The sequence below is a fragment of the Glandiceps talaboti genome, chromosome 10, assembly GCF_964340395.1.
Source record: "Glandiceps talaboti chromosome 10, keGlaTala1.1, whole genome shotgun sequence".
Lineage (NCBI taxonomy): Eukaryota > Metazoa > Hemichordata > Enteropneusta > Spengelidae > Glandiceps > Glandiceps talaboti.
Genome location: NC_135558.1, coordinates 18,173,958 through 18,188,438, shown reverse-complemented (window position 1 = coordinate 18,188,438; position 14,481 = coordinate 18,173,958). Strand labels below are relative to the sequence as shown.

The 14,481-nt window shown below is 34.3% G+C and overlaps 1 protein-coding gene across 1 annotated transcript in view; it reads right to left on the bottom strand.

Annotated features, from left to right (window-relative positions):
* The window catches only part of LOC144440704 (uncharacterized), a 66,455-nt gene extending 52,493 nt beyond the window's left edge, over positions 1-13,962 (bottom strand). Inside the window, exons 1-5 of the mRNA XM_078130088.1 lie at positions 13,935-13,962; positions 11,973-12,533; positions 6,850-6,981; positions 6,022-6,246; positions 5,028-5,378 (exon numbers count right to left, since the gene is read on the bottom strand). Of these exons, the coding sequence (XP_077986214.1) occupies positions 5,028-5,378; positions 6,022-6,246; positions 6,850-6,981; positions 11,973-12,533; positions 13,935-13,962 (1,297 nt within the window). The remainder of the gene's footprint in view (positions 1-5,027; positions 5,379-6,021; positions 6,247-6,849; positions 6,982-11,972; positions 12,534-13,934) is intronic.
* Positions 13,963-14,481: the final 519 nt, after the last annotated feature.

Genomic DNA, 14,481 nt, shown 5'->3' with positions numbered 1-14,481 from the left:
AACAGCTATGTATGTATGTAAGTCAGTCATCAGGCTACCACTACATGTACATATGTATGGATAAAATCATCTCCTAATTAAAAAGGTGTGATGTCTTTTTTGTAGAATGAAAAATGTTCAGTGAATATTTTTGACAGAAAAGAAACGCTTCGGTTATAAAGTTATACAGTTAGTATGGAGCAGAGTTGATTCTGTATCTCTGAGTATACTTAGTACAATTTCTCAAATATCCATCTACACTTTCAGTTAAATTTACACAGAAGTGTAAACTCAGTGTTATTAGATCACCACTATCTGTTTCTTTCACATATATTACAGAAACCCAATCCACAGGTTGATATCAAAAATTTCACTGGAGGGTCAATTTCTTGAAAACTATTTTTGCTATGTTACAATTTCATGCCCTGCCACGCATAACATATTTTCCTAATGAATAAACAAATGGCCATTGACTGTATCTCAAAACTATTGTCTGTCTATAAAGACCATAACGCAATTATGCAAGGCATTAATTGCATATACACTACAGTGTACTATCAGCTAGAAATATAATACAAATTCTATCAGGAACCCATGACTAAGTGCACTACTTAAATACTTGGTGTTGATATAAATTAATCACCAGTGGTGAGTAATCCCAAAGATTAACAAACACCCAGATTACTACCTCCAAGGTCAAATCCAGGAGTCAACCCACACTGTGACCTTGTGATCTGAGTCAAGTTTGTTTGACTTGTGATCAGCTGTGACAAAGTTCTGTATGATAATATTTATTCATTTTATAATTATTTGCATGAAATGTCCTTCTTACAAAAATATTTTTGTTAGTATGAAAAATATTTGTGCCTTACATTTTCTTTATTGTTTACCCACTTTGTCTTTGTTTGAATGTAAATGTAACCTTTTGGCTTTATAAAAAAATTTATGTACATATTTGTAAAATTAATCATGTTTCAAGTATTGAATACTTGCTTTTAAAATGTACTGGTATAAGTTTAGCTGTAATAATTGTAGCATTTGTTGTGATTTTGAAGGTTTTTTCTTCTGTTTTTGTGCTTTTTTTGTCCCAATGTTTATAATATTAAATTTATAACCAGTGTAGGGTCTATAGTTTAACTGGAAGCAAACGCTACAATTCCTGTAACGTTAATACAAATAGACAGAAGTAATTCTGATCTGAATGGCAAAGATGGGAGGATTTTTCTGCTAAAACACACCTTGCCTGCCAAAAAAATCAGACATTTCATAACTCCAACATTAATTATGGAGCCTTCATGACCCAAGAAATGTTTAGAGTTACCCCAATCCCATCCCAATTGGCAAAAAGTAGCAACACGTGCAGAATTTTGAAATGGGTACTACACTGACATCTCGCTCATGTTTTCAACATGATCTCATCTACTGAGTTTGCTCAGCAGGAATTGTAGCATTTGTTTCCAGTTAAACATCGGAATGAAATAAAAACACAAAAACAGCAGAAAAAATCCTCAAAATCACAACAAACACTTCAACTATTACAGCTAGTATAAGTTATCTAAACTAACTTGACATGCAACTGATGCATGTAACTTCTTGTGACTAATCAGAATTTGGTGATCCCATATTTCTTACTGTAGAGTGATGCACACAAAAAACCAAAACAGTTTGATCCCCAATTATGAATAAAATATTTTGTCATTCTTTAGAGGACGTACTGACTGGTACATTTGACATTTCTCAAAAGATCAAATCGTGAAAACATATTATATTTTCCAAATCTCTTAAAGGGAGAACTATTTTAAAGACACTTGAGATTATTACTATGAGCTTCATACCATCCACTCTTTGTATGCATTATTATAATAATTTCTACCTTAAAAGTTACACATTCACAAAGACAGATTAATTCTATGATGTAAAATAACAGCAAGATCGAAATGAAATAATTGAAATGATTTCTCTATTCTTAGACTTTTAATGATGAATGTCTGGAACTAGAAACTGAAATAAGACACTTTGAGTTATCTTGGACATGGAAACACAATATACCAATCTTTGCAGGGGTGCCGACTCCCTACCCTAGTAAACCAACAACCAGTTGTTTGCACACACTTTATGAATAGTGGATTTGATGACATACTATCTAATTGTCATGACACATCATTTGATGAAGTATTTTGGATGGCCCTGAGCAGATTGATAAACATATAACCCAAGGTTTCTGCTATTATGGATTTTGGGTTTCCATACATTTTGTATTTAGTCTGTACATAAATTCATTTTTGAGAGTTCCTAAATTTGTTATAATGCACACTGGGCAGCATATATTTATAATGATTATTAACCATAGACATTTAACTACATCAAAAGTTCATGGTAATGATATGGTTTTTGGTTTCAATTTTCATATAAATTGGTTTGGATCATGACTTATTGTTGTTGGGGTTTTTTTTGTTCATTACTATCTTTGTGAAGTTACTTTGAGACATGTGACAGACACAGAGATGGTGTGAATGAAGGTGAAATGGCTTCTCACCAGTAATTTGATCACATCCATGTTTCATAACCCAGACACTTGTACTTGTAGGATGTAGGATGACTAGATTAGACAGCCAACGACAAGTCTCTGGGCATGTAGGCTAACTCATATAACTATTTCAGTGCTCACTGTATTATGGTTTGGTATCAGTCCTTGTTTTTGGGTTGATTAACAAGTCGACTAATAATCACAAGAGGTCTAAAGAAACTGAACTGATTACTTGTTGAGACTTAGAGACTTTTTTTATAACCATTTGACATCAACTGAAGTTACCAATATCACTCATATTGTTTCTATGTAACAAAAATTGCAATGTTTTCCTATATATGACATGGTCACTGTTCATGTTTGTCAATGTTCACGTTTTCTGTTGTTGTTTGTTTGTTTGTTTGTTTGTTTGTTTCTTTGTTTCTTTGTCTGTTTGTGTTTTCATAAACATAACTAAGCCTAAGCCCCCTGTGATCTGGAAACTCATACATGTTCACTGAGACTGTTACTGTGTTAGTTGTATCAATATATATATGCATGTTCAAAAGTAGATGATAATACACTTAGTGTGCCACTTGAGGGCAGTATACACATAACACAATCCTGTGTCACATCACAGTGGTCACATATGGCAGTCTCTATGTAAATCAAAACAACATTGACTATGCAAAGCACACAATATTTTCTAATTAGTGAATACATATAATGGCGGGGGGGGGGGGGGGGGGGGCTACCAATTTATATTTTGAGAAAATGATTTCATTCCTTATATATATTGTCCTAACCCACCCACCCACCCACCCACCCACCACCCCTCCCACCCCACCCCAATCTTTAAAAAAAGCATGGGGTTTGGCGCATAATTTCACAGAATTACAGAAAAGTAATGCAAAGCAGAAGTTGAAGGAAACTGATACCTTGGATAATATTAAGTGAATTAGTGCAGGGTAGAAATAACAGCTACATGCAGAGATGTCTTGTTTAACAACAAGAAGGCTAGACACTTTACTATATCAAATATCTACTGTCTAATTTTAGGCACACTTTCTAGTATTGCATTTTTTAACCTTCTGTTTTGATTTGACCTACATTGTATTGTGTTTCATGCATACTAAGATTTTAGCACCATATTGGGTGAAATAACTTGAAATGTAAACATTATATCAGGAAAGAGTCCTTTACAGTTCCGTAGAATTAAATTTCACTAGCTTTGTTATTACATCTCATGTGATATGACCTTGTTTTGTATATTTGGAATGCTTCATGATCACCCAGACTCAAAGCTCACACGCAGTGTTGGATTGTTCAATTAGAAATCACCAAATTCTTATTTTCAAAGCTAATACCGATAGTAAAAGGGTCAAAGGAGATTTATCACATGGATAGTCATCATGGGTTTACAAAACTGTCTACAACACTGCCCTCAGTGTTGGGAAGTGGGATATGTTTCTGAAGATTCAATTTGTCATTTAGATTGTATCATGAAGGAAGAATAACTTTGACTGAAAGTCAATGAATATATTACATAAATATGTATGAGTGAAACACTATAGGCTCCCTTGTAGTCAATAAGGAAAGCTAACAACTATGTATTTCATATATTTAGAGTCCCTTCATCACCACTATTTTTCAAGCCACTTTGCAGGTGTCTGTTTCTGAAGTCAAATCCATGGTTTGTCCTGGAGAATGTATTGGTTATAGTATATCTTAGCAAATCAACTGCCATTTCTCTTCTAGCAATGGAACTTTATGTATCAAAAATTGTTAGGCTGATTATATCATAAGCATAATTTCCAAGGCAGGCATTTCCAGAACTACATTGCATTTTAACCAGGACTTTCAAGAACTTTTGAGGAGTGGTTTTAGACTTTCACGGATTTTTATATGATCCCTGACATCAAATACTACGTTAGTACAAGCATATCATCAACACGAACACATTAATAGCTTTCTAATCATGACAACGTATTGTAATGTATCATTAGTTGGAAGCAGTGCCCAGTATAGGTAATACAGTTTTAGAGAGGGGACTATCATTAGATGCAGCGCCCTCACAGGTAGTTACAGTTTAGAGAAAGAACTTTCATCAGCAATAGCGCCCTCACAAGTCATTACAGTTTAGAGAAAGAACTTCAAAATTAACTAGCGTGCCCTTAAAGGTCATCAAAGTTTCAGTTTCATTAGCTGCAGTGACCTCATACTATAGGTAGTTACAGTGTTTATTAGAAGCAAGTTATTAACAACAACAACCTTACACAAAAATGACAACTGACAACTTTCATAACCACGCTTTTCCTACAAAAAATTATACAACCCACTGCACATTTACTAAGTTTTAAATATTAAGAATGAAAGTAAAAATACTTATACAACTTTTTCTGTCACCCTCATGCATCATATCTACATTTTAATTTCAGAAACAAAGGTAAACATTCAAGGCCTTTGATACCTTTACATTTGTAGAGAGGCTAGGGGTGTGGGGTGAGAGGTCATAGAGGAATATTAATTTTACTATTTTTACCTTCAAATCCATCTGCACATTCACAAGTATAGAAGTCTTCTCCTTGACAGACAGCACCATTCAAACACGGTGATGACATACATGGATCCAATTTCTGCTCACAATTCTGACCGCCAAATCCATACGGACACTGACACATGTAACTTCCATAGTTATTGAAACAAGCAGCATCGTTTTGGCAAGGATTTTGTGTACACTCATTGATATCGGATTCACAGTTAGCGCCCTCGTAGCCGGTGTTTGTACAATCACATGTATAGTTGTCAATTCCATCTTGGCAGATACCATTATTTTGACAGGGTTGACTGTGACATTCATTGATGTTGATATCGCATGTTATTCCAGCAAAACCTGAAAGAACGAAATGTAAATACATAAACTACAATCAGCTGATGAAAGTAGATTACTCATTCAGAAAAACATTAAAGGGGTACAAGCTGAGATTATACTTTTTTTTTGGCATGATTTTTGCTGTGTATTTGAAAGGTACCCGTAGTATTCTTCTTACTGATGTATACTTAACCATTATTGCAATTGACTGAACTCACACCTGGTATTAAGATATAACTTATAAACGATAATGTACTTGATCATACGTATCAAAAGTTGATGAAATCCCTACTATGCGATTAACTGTTCTGAAGGCATGCATCAACATTAACATTATACTAAAATAGTTTAATTCGGGTTTTATATACATGTATTTTCATTTGAGTACAAATCTTACAAACTCACCTGCATTAATTATACATTGTATGTCCTTTCATAAACCTTGTCTCATTCCTGCTTATTACAATAAGGGACATGGTCTGCAACTTGTAGGTATTTTCGTCATTTTTGTTTCCAAATAAAAGGTTATTGACAAGTTACAGACCATGTCCCTTTAATACCACAAGCAAGTAAATGCGCTGATGTTTTTTCCATAGGTTCTAGTAGTTTTTTCAATCTAATTCATTTATACATATTTTTAAAACTATACTATTAAAATTCTTACCTTTTTGACAAGTGCATTGGAATCCATCATGGAATGTATTATTTGTACATAGACCATTGTTTTTACAAGGCCTTGATGAGCAGTAGTCAATGTCAGAGATTTCACAATATTTGCCTTCATACCCTGATGGACATTGACACACTGTATAGTTGGCGTTACCTTCCTCTTTACAAAATCCACCATTCTGACATGATAGTTGATATTCTGGTTTGTCACATAAGGGACCTAGGCGTGGGGGATGAAATAAAACAATCATAAATTACTACAGACTATATTAGTAGTAACTTAGAGTTGAGTGAATGTAAAAATATACTAAGACTTCATTATTTTGTATTTCTGATACTTTCCAAAATATGTTGAAATATACATGGATGACAATAGGGAACTTGCAAACCCACTATGTTGAATGTTGCATCATGGGAAATGTGATAATAAATACTAACCAATTAGTATTATAAACAATATTGTCATATTGTTTGTAACCATGAATGATCAATTCATAGTCACCCTGACCATTGTGGGAGGTTTATTTTATTGGTAGCTCCAGGTTATGTATTACGATAACCACAGGTAATCCCATAGTCCTTTGCATCTGAGCATGCTCAGTCTGGATTGCAAGTTCCCTATTGTACACATTCATCCAACCGGACAGATAGATGAAAAGACAGACAGACAGACAGACAGACAGACAGAGACAGACAGACAGAGACAGACAGACAGACAGACAGACAGACAGACAGACAGACAGACAGACAGAGACAGGCAGGCAGGCAGGCAGGCAGGCAGGCAGGCAGACAGACAGACAGACAGACAGACAGACAGACTTACCCGTATCAACTGAACAGGTATTTCCTGTGTATCTTGATGGACAGGTACATCTGAAAGCATTATTAAGATCTGTACATACACCACCATTAGCACATGGAATACTAGCACACTGGTCTGGATCAGTCGGAACATCTGAAAATCAAAATATGATTATACATATATGTTACAAATTAGATCCCTTTGTGGTTCTGATATGACATGTCTGATATAGTGTGTGTCTGTGTTTTCGTAGCTGTTGTATTATTTTTCATTTGTAATTGTTGGTTTGTTGTACAGTGCGCGGAGACGTAGTGTAGCGTGCTTCTTTAAGAATTAAAATGATAAATAATAATGTCTGTTTGCTATGTAGGGTAAACATGTCAAAATCAAAGTCGAGTCCCATTGTATGTGCAGCACTAATGATTTAAAAGGTACGAGTTTTGACTTGACAAGAATTCAATCAATTATTAATCATAAGAAAGTAGCATTTTCTCGACCACGTTTATGACCCAGTAGTGATATCTGCAATGAATTCTTCTAGTTATACCTCAATGTATTTCTTGTCCAACCATTGTACTCATGAAAATTAGTTATAGTACACAGGTTGATCAAGGTCCGGACATTCACTTTTACAGGTAAATGTGGAAAGTAGAATAAACGATTGTATTTGTTTACTTAAAACTCCCACTCAGAAAAAAATTGTGAAAAAGTCTTAAAAACTTTTAAAAGATTATCACACGGTTCAAACTCCATCTACAATGTAGTACCCATTAAACCTATGATCAATTTTACCTAATTCAATAATTTCCTGGGGGAGGGGGAGGGGGAGGGGGGGGTCATTTTAGGTGTCATATGACACATCAAAGCCAGGACACGTCCCATTAGCATTGGAGCTTTGATATAGTATTTCATACCTGAAATCAATATCTCCTAATTGTAATAGCCGGATTTGAAATATAACCATTCTGTGACTTTTGACCCATATTAAACAACATGACCACTCCATGACCTTTAACCCTTAAAAGTCTTTGTGGGAATATCATTATCAACATTAGTCTAGAAAGTATGCACAATTTATGTTTTGTATTGAAACACTTCACTAGAAAAGGTAATTTGAGGGTAGTTATAAAATTACCTAGACTGAAGAATTCAACATTACATGTATATACATGTATATACTATTACTATATATTAAAATCTCTCATTAGCTTATACATGTAATACACGGTATATGGAGAATACTAACAATTACCAATCTTCCAGTTTAAAAGTTGCATTTTTTGTTTTCATTTGCACATCATTATGTTTGCATAAAAAAATTATCAAAAAGTTAACTATGAAAAATTAGTGGGAGGCAACAGACTGATATTATTCATTTGGGGTGAACAGGTGTTTATTATGATTGTAGGGAACCGACTAGTATGTAAATTAGTGTTTGAGTTCATTGACCTTGTGGTGTGTCGTCATGAACCAGTACTTAGTCTTTTTCAATTTGTTAGGATACATGTTGTAAGAAAAAAACTAATATCCTAAACCCGTTAAACACAAGTGCATTTAATAGCTGACAGATTTTGAAAATATAGAAATCATTGCTAGATAATGTATGCACTGAGTATGTTGTACCTTGCATGTATAAACTGGCAGACAGACCTTGTCAAAATACATTTACATATAGTTATTTGTATAGACGTTTGATTCTAAATGGACATCTGTGCTACCCAATCTGTATTTATTCCCTCTAGAGTCTAAGGACAAATTTTTCTACTGCTGAATTGATTTACTCAACTTTTAACAGCAATACGATGGGGGGAGGGGGGGGGGGGGGTGTTTTACAAAATAAAACAGTTTAATTTGTATTCATGCCATTGTGGGCAGTGCATAACACTTTTTCAATGGATTTATTGGTAGTGTGTGTGTGTGTGTGTGTGTGTGTGTGTGTGTGTGTGTGTGTGTGTGTGTGTGTGTGTGTGTGTGCACTGTGCATTTACAATTGTCTGCATGTGTACATGCATGCATACATGTGCATGATGTGTGTATCAATTCTGCAGTCACACTTCCTATGAAACATACCAATCTGCTCATACACAAATCAGCTATTTCTTTACATGTATTTCCTTCATATATTATTGTTTGTGTTTGATATCGTTCTGAGTTGATGGCCTCTTTATCTTCCTACCCAATTCTACTCTAAACAATACTTGTGGTATCAAATAATCTCTGACCTTGGCATTGGATGTCACAGGTAAATGCTTGAGGATGCAGATTCCACCATCAGATTTTGACAAAAAATAAAATAAAACCAACTTTGAATACTTCATTGTACTTTCAAACTTGATTATCAGTAACTGTTCACATTCTGTACATGTGCAGACTTCTAACACTAGCAAATCTCAAGGGAAATCAGCCACATTTAACTGTATTATACTTTATTCATGTTATTCAAGGCTTTAAAGCTCATATACAAAACGTTATACAATACATGTAACCTTTCACAAATTTTATTCTGTCTACGTACAGTCCAAAATTGTTTATTCCATGACAAGCTTCATTTCACTTTATAGAAAAGATAAAGGATATCATGATCAGACAAAAACAGCAACTGAAAACAATAATTATGACATTCACATGGTCTCTGTTGGGTTTAATATCTAATTTCAAAAGGCAGCCAATGGCAATGCTTGGTAAATAGCAAGTTGAAATCAATATAGAACTCCTGGTTTTTCTGTCTATGAAATACAAATACAGCTATAAACCTAGAGAAGTCACAGTACAAGAATACCCAACACTTTTTTCGAATTATCACAGTTCAAACACACCCAGAATTTAGCTTTAGTATTAATTTGGAGGATTGCAGGAAAAAACTTAACTAGTTGCTAGACAACTAATTGTCACATCCATTTTCTCACAAAAAATCATTGGTATAAAATGTGTATGTTCAAATACTGTTGTTGTAAATTTAACTTTGTGTAATTAAATGGGAATAGTGTTTCAACTGGGTTTCATTTCTATGAGCTGTGTTTGCCATTTTACATAAAAAATAGTTCTTTTGGTTGTTTTTCATTTTATTTCTTATCTACTGTTATTTTATTTTGTTTTTGAATTCCTGAAAATGGTTCCTTTGTGCAGGACCGAAACATAGAAATTAAACTTTTTTAAATTCAACCTCATTGGGAGCAAGTTCTTATCATTTCATATCGATCTTGTACATGTACCAACATCCTGAAAGTCTGACCTCCCTATGAAGCATGTATTCTCTGTAGTTGGACTCAACTTCACTTATTTAACAAACTCAACAGAGTATCGTAAATAGCATTGGAAATATCGGCGTAAACCACAGCCTCTTTTACGGCACTGTCCAAGATATACATATTTACATTGATTTTCAAGAATGACTGCATACTTCTCAGTAAATTTGGGCATGAACAAAATAATGGAACAGACTGATTGCCAAAAAGGAACAGAGGAATGTTTGCCAGAAAGGAACAGAATGTTTGCCAGAAAGGACTGAAACTGACATACATACATTGTAAACATCAGCATATGAACGACAAGAATACGCAACACTGCCTGCCATAAAAATTGTCAAGGGCCTGAAAAAATGTTACTTTTAATTGAAAAGTTGGTATTGAAATGTGAATCCTTGAGCCACTTGTTGAGGTGCTAAACTAGTCAGAAATTCGAAATATTTGTGTACTCATTTTTACGGCAGGTATAAACATTTTATAACACTCTTCCCACAATCACCAGTCTATAACCTCCAATCCTGGTATTCAAACCAGAGTAAAAACTTAAAATCATTTATTCATATGCAGAACAGGTGTATAAACTTTATCCCGTCTTTCAGTGACATAAAAGCCTGGAAATTCCAGTACAACAATAGTTATTGGATGACCTCAATGATGGCTATTTGTAATCTAGTTTATTGTGTGAGCCTAAGTGACAAAGTAACTGTGACTGATTGTTGTAGTGGCTGCATTCACTTTTGTTGCTATTTCATTCAGATGTGTATTCTCTATTCTTTTACATGTAACATCAGAGCTGTGTGAATGCGTAATGGGATTACCTTACATAGACAGGGTGGTTGGTTGATGTGAAAACGTACAATCCATGTAAATCTGTTTTTTGTTGTCATGTCACAAGATTGATGGATTTAAAACTGTGTCAGTCTGATTTGCTGAACTGTGGGATTCACACAGTCTTGTGTTTGTTTAACAGAGTGGCATACAATGTAGTGTTTATGAAAAGTAGGGCTGGTGCAGTTACTATGTATGTTCAGACTACAAGTGTGAGTTTCACTCTGTGGCAACACAAAGTAGTAAAACTAATAAGCTAGATTTGGGTGACACTAAACGTGCTGTACTATACGCCAACGAAACAACTGTACAACTTATACAGATGCATTCAGGATAAAAACAATTTATGATCCATCAATTAGACTGTCCACAACACTGGATCTGCAACTGCGCTAGCTCTCATTTACTATATGAGAGTTAGCACAGTCACAGATCAGCATCATGGACATGCTAGCTAACAGATCACAAACAACTTTTATCCTGAACTCACCCAACATGTACATTTGAACCTATTTTTTTATGCATCCATCTTATGGTACAAATGTAGAATGCACCTCTGGAACAAACTGCCTGAAAATCAGAGTTCTTCAATTCTCTCTAAATTTTCAAGTTGCTAAATGAAAGTTTGTTTTGTAATTATAAAAGAAATTTAGGGGTTCACTATCTTGTTTTCAAAGAAATCACCAATCTTTTATTTTCCCATGGAGTAACACAATATTCGCTGGCCATACTGGATTCTCTCAAACAGCTAAATTTGGATATCATTTTAACCTATCTCTCAAAAATTAGTACAGTGACCTCAGATTTTTCTTTCGTGATTTTAACAGAGAATAGATTAGGGTTTTCTAGAACAAGGTATCAGTGAAAGTTTACAGAGTTTAGTTCTAAGATTCATTCTACATTAAATAATATATACATGCTGTTTCTTATCTTGAAGGGTAAATTAATTCATTGTGTTCATCATTATGTTATTTTATTCATGATTTGAAAAATGTTGTGAAAAAAAAGTTTTCATATCATGTGTATACACATCATCCTCAGCTCAAAATGTTGATCAAATTATACACTTACCACATTCAGGTTGAGTAGTTAGCGGACATTCTCCCCACACAACATTTTTTGAAGATAATGCTCGACTTAGTAATACTGATGGGCCTTCGCTTATACATCCTGTAAAATAATCCACGTAGTTGTCTCCATCTCTCACAGCACCGATATGCATTCCGCTATCAACTACATCCAATGTCAAAAAATAACTATTTAATCCATTCTCCATGGCAACAACAGTTTCATAATTTCCAACAGAAAGTGAAACAGTACCTAGTCTGTACTGCAGATTAAGCGTATACCATTGGTTATTGTTTAGATTATTCCCGAGGTATATATCCGAAGTAGTTGACTGTAGTGTTAGGGAGAGTAACAAACTCCCGTTATTTTTATCAAGTGCAATTTTAATACTGTGTACTGGGTTGAGTTGTTTTTTCTGGTATAAAAGTGTTCCTCCCTCACAAGTCCTAAAACTAAAGCTGGTCTGGTTTCGCATATTTACATAGGAGTTCAAAAGAGCTGAACTGGTGCCGTTGAAGTAACCCTCGCCAGCTGGGCTCTGACATAGTCCTTGCCCTAGTAGACCTAAAACACAGAAAACAAACAAACATTAAAATATAACACTAAATAAAGTTGTAACTATCAATAATAACAATTATGTGTCCATTTCTCTGCAAAGGGTGCAGCTATACACTTATTATCACCCTTGGCATAGACCTATAGTGGCACAACAGCCCTTGATTATCTTTAACAAGAAAGGGAACATAAAATCTGTGCAGATTGTGAGAAGCACAGGATTAAGTTCCCAAAATTTTTTGAGGTAACCATTCATACAACTAGGTTAACTGGGACACAATGATGGCTCACCATTCAACTCTGTTAACGTAAGGTTTAATTTTAGTCATTCACTTCAGAAACAAATGACAGTGACAAAGCTAAAAATTGCAACTTGCAGATTCTGAGTCAGCTTCACTAACTACATGTATGCAATAGTTGTGAAATTAACTTTAATTTGCCAGGATGTTTGACCATCATGAGATACAATGTATGCATACCAGCAATGATATTTCTTGATCATTAAGCATGATAACCAGTATGCCCTTTAAGCCAATTTGATGCACCGCTGACGCACACAATTTCTTGTGACGCACCAACATTTGGTGTTCCCCTATCTTTTACAACTTGTAGTGACTCACAAGAAATTCCAGTTTTTCTCATTTTGACTCACAACAAAATTGAACTATCATTAGAGGGCACACTGATGGTAACACATTAATTGCAATCATTGACTACTTGGTACACAATGATATTTCCACTTCTGCATTGCAAGTATCACCAACACTCAATGGGCAATTGGCCAAGATGGACTTTTATCATCTTTCCAATGTCTATATCAATACATTAAAATGTCAATTGAAAATATTTCATCAAGTCTTTTTTTTTTTAGTTCTCTACAACATTTTCACAATAATATCATATTATTTTATCTTATTTATTTTGTTTTATTTTATTTTATTTTATTTTATTTTATATGATAAATACTGTGTATTCCACTCATCATATTTATTTTATGTTTTTGGAGTGTTCAACGCCTATGAACTTTCAGGATTATACATATATGTATGGCACTTTACAAGTGTTTTTATTATCATCATTACATGTACAAATTATTTATTAAAACTTCCATTTTTCCCTCTTCAAATATCGCGGTCAATAGGATTAATTCTCTTAACAGGGAAGAGAATTAATTAAGAGAGGGACTACGTCATAACTTGTACAACACTGTGAGTAGGAAAATTCCTCCACGATCTTCATCCTCACATGACAATTCTACTCCGTCAGGTGTCACCAACCATCTGTCATTAGATTATCAGTTGGCCTGAAGAAGCATCCAGGATAGGACATGAAACTGTTGCCAAAAACAACAGCTAATCCAGTTGGATAAATTATACATGTAATAATATTAATTCATTATTAATTTCATACCTGGACCATTGAGAACATTCATAGACATATCCCAGTCAATGACCTCTTTGTCTGACAGCTAGGAGACTCTTAAAACATACACACACCAAATTATGTCTCATAAAAAGTAATTATCGTGATATTGATAATTCCAACAATATGGACAAATAGAACAATTCATCATTTTCCATCAGTCAATGGAAACCTGATTAAAATACACCCACTCTGATGAACTCATCAAAAATGAATCAATTGAACAATAACATAAACAAGAAAGGGACAAACTATGTAATTATCAAAGGACCTGCTTTGATATATACCACACAAAGGATATGAAGATGTAATTTTCTATAGCTGACTAAATTTGTGCACCGTTCAGTCATATGACATACAAATGTGTATGACATACATGTATCACTTAATTCAACATTCTTTATATATGTACTACATGTACCATGCACAAGCCAAGTTATTGCATTTGCACAGAAAATATGGATTACAACAATGTATACACCCTGGTCTATGGCATATATTAATGGGCATTTTAGCAATTTTCAGTGAATATACT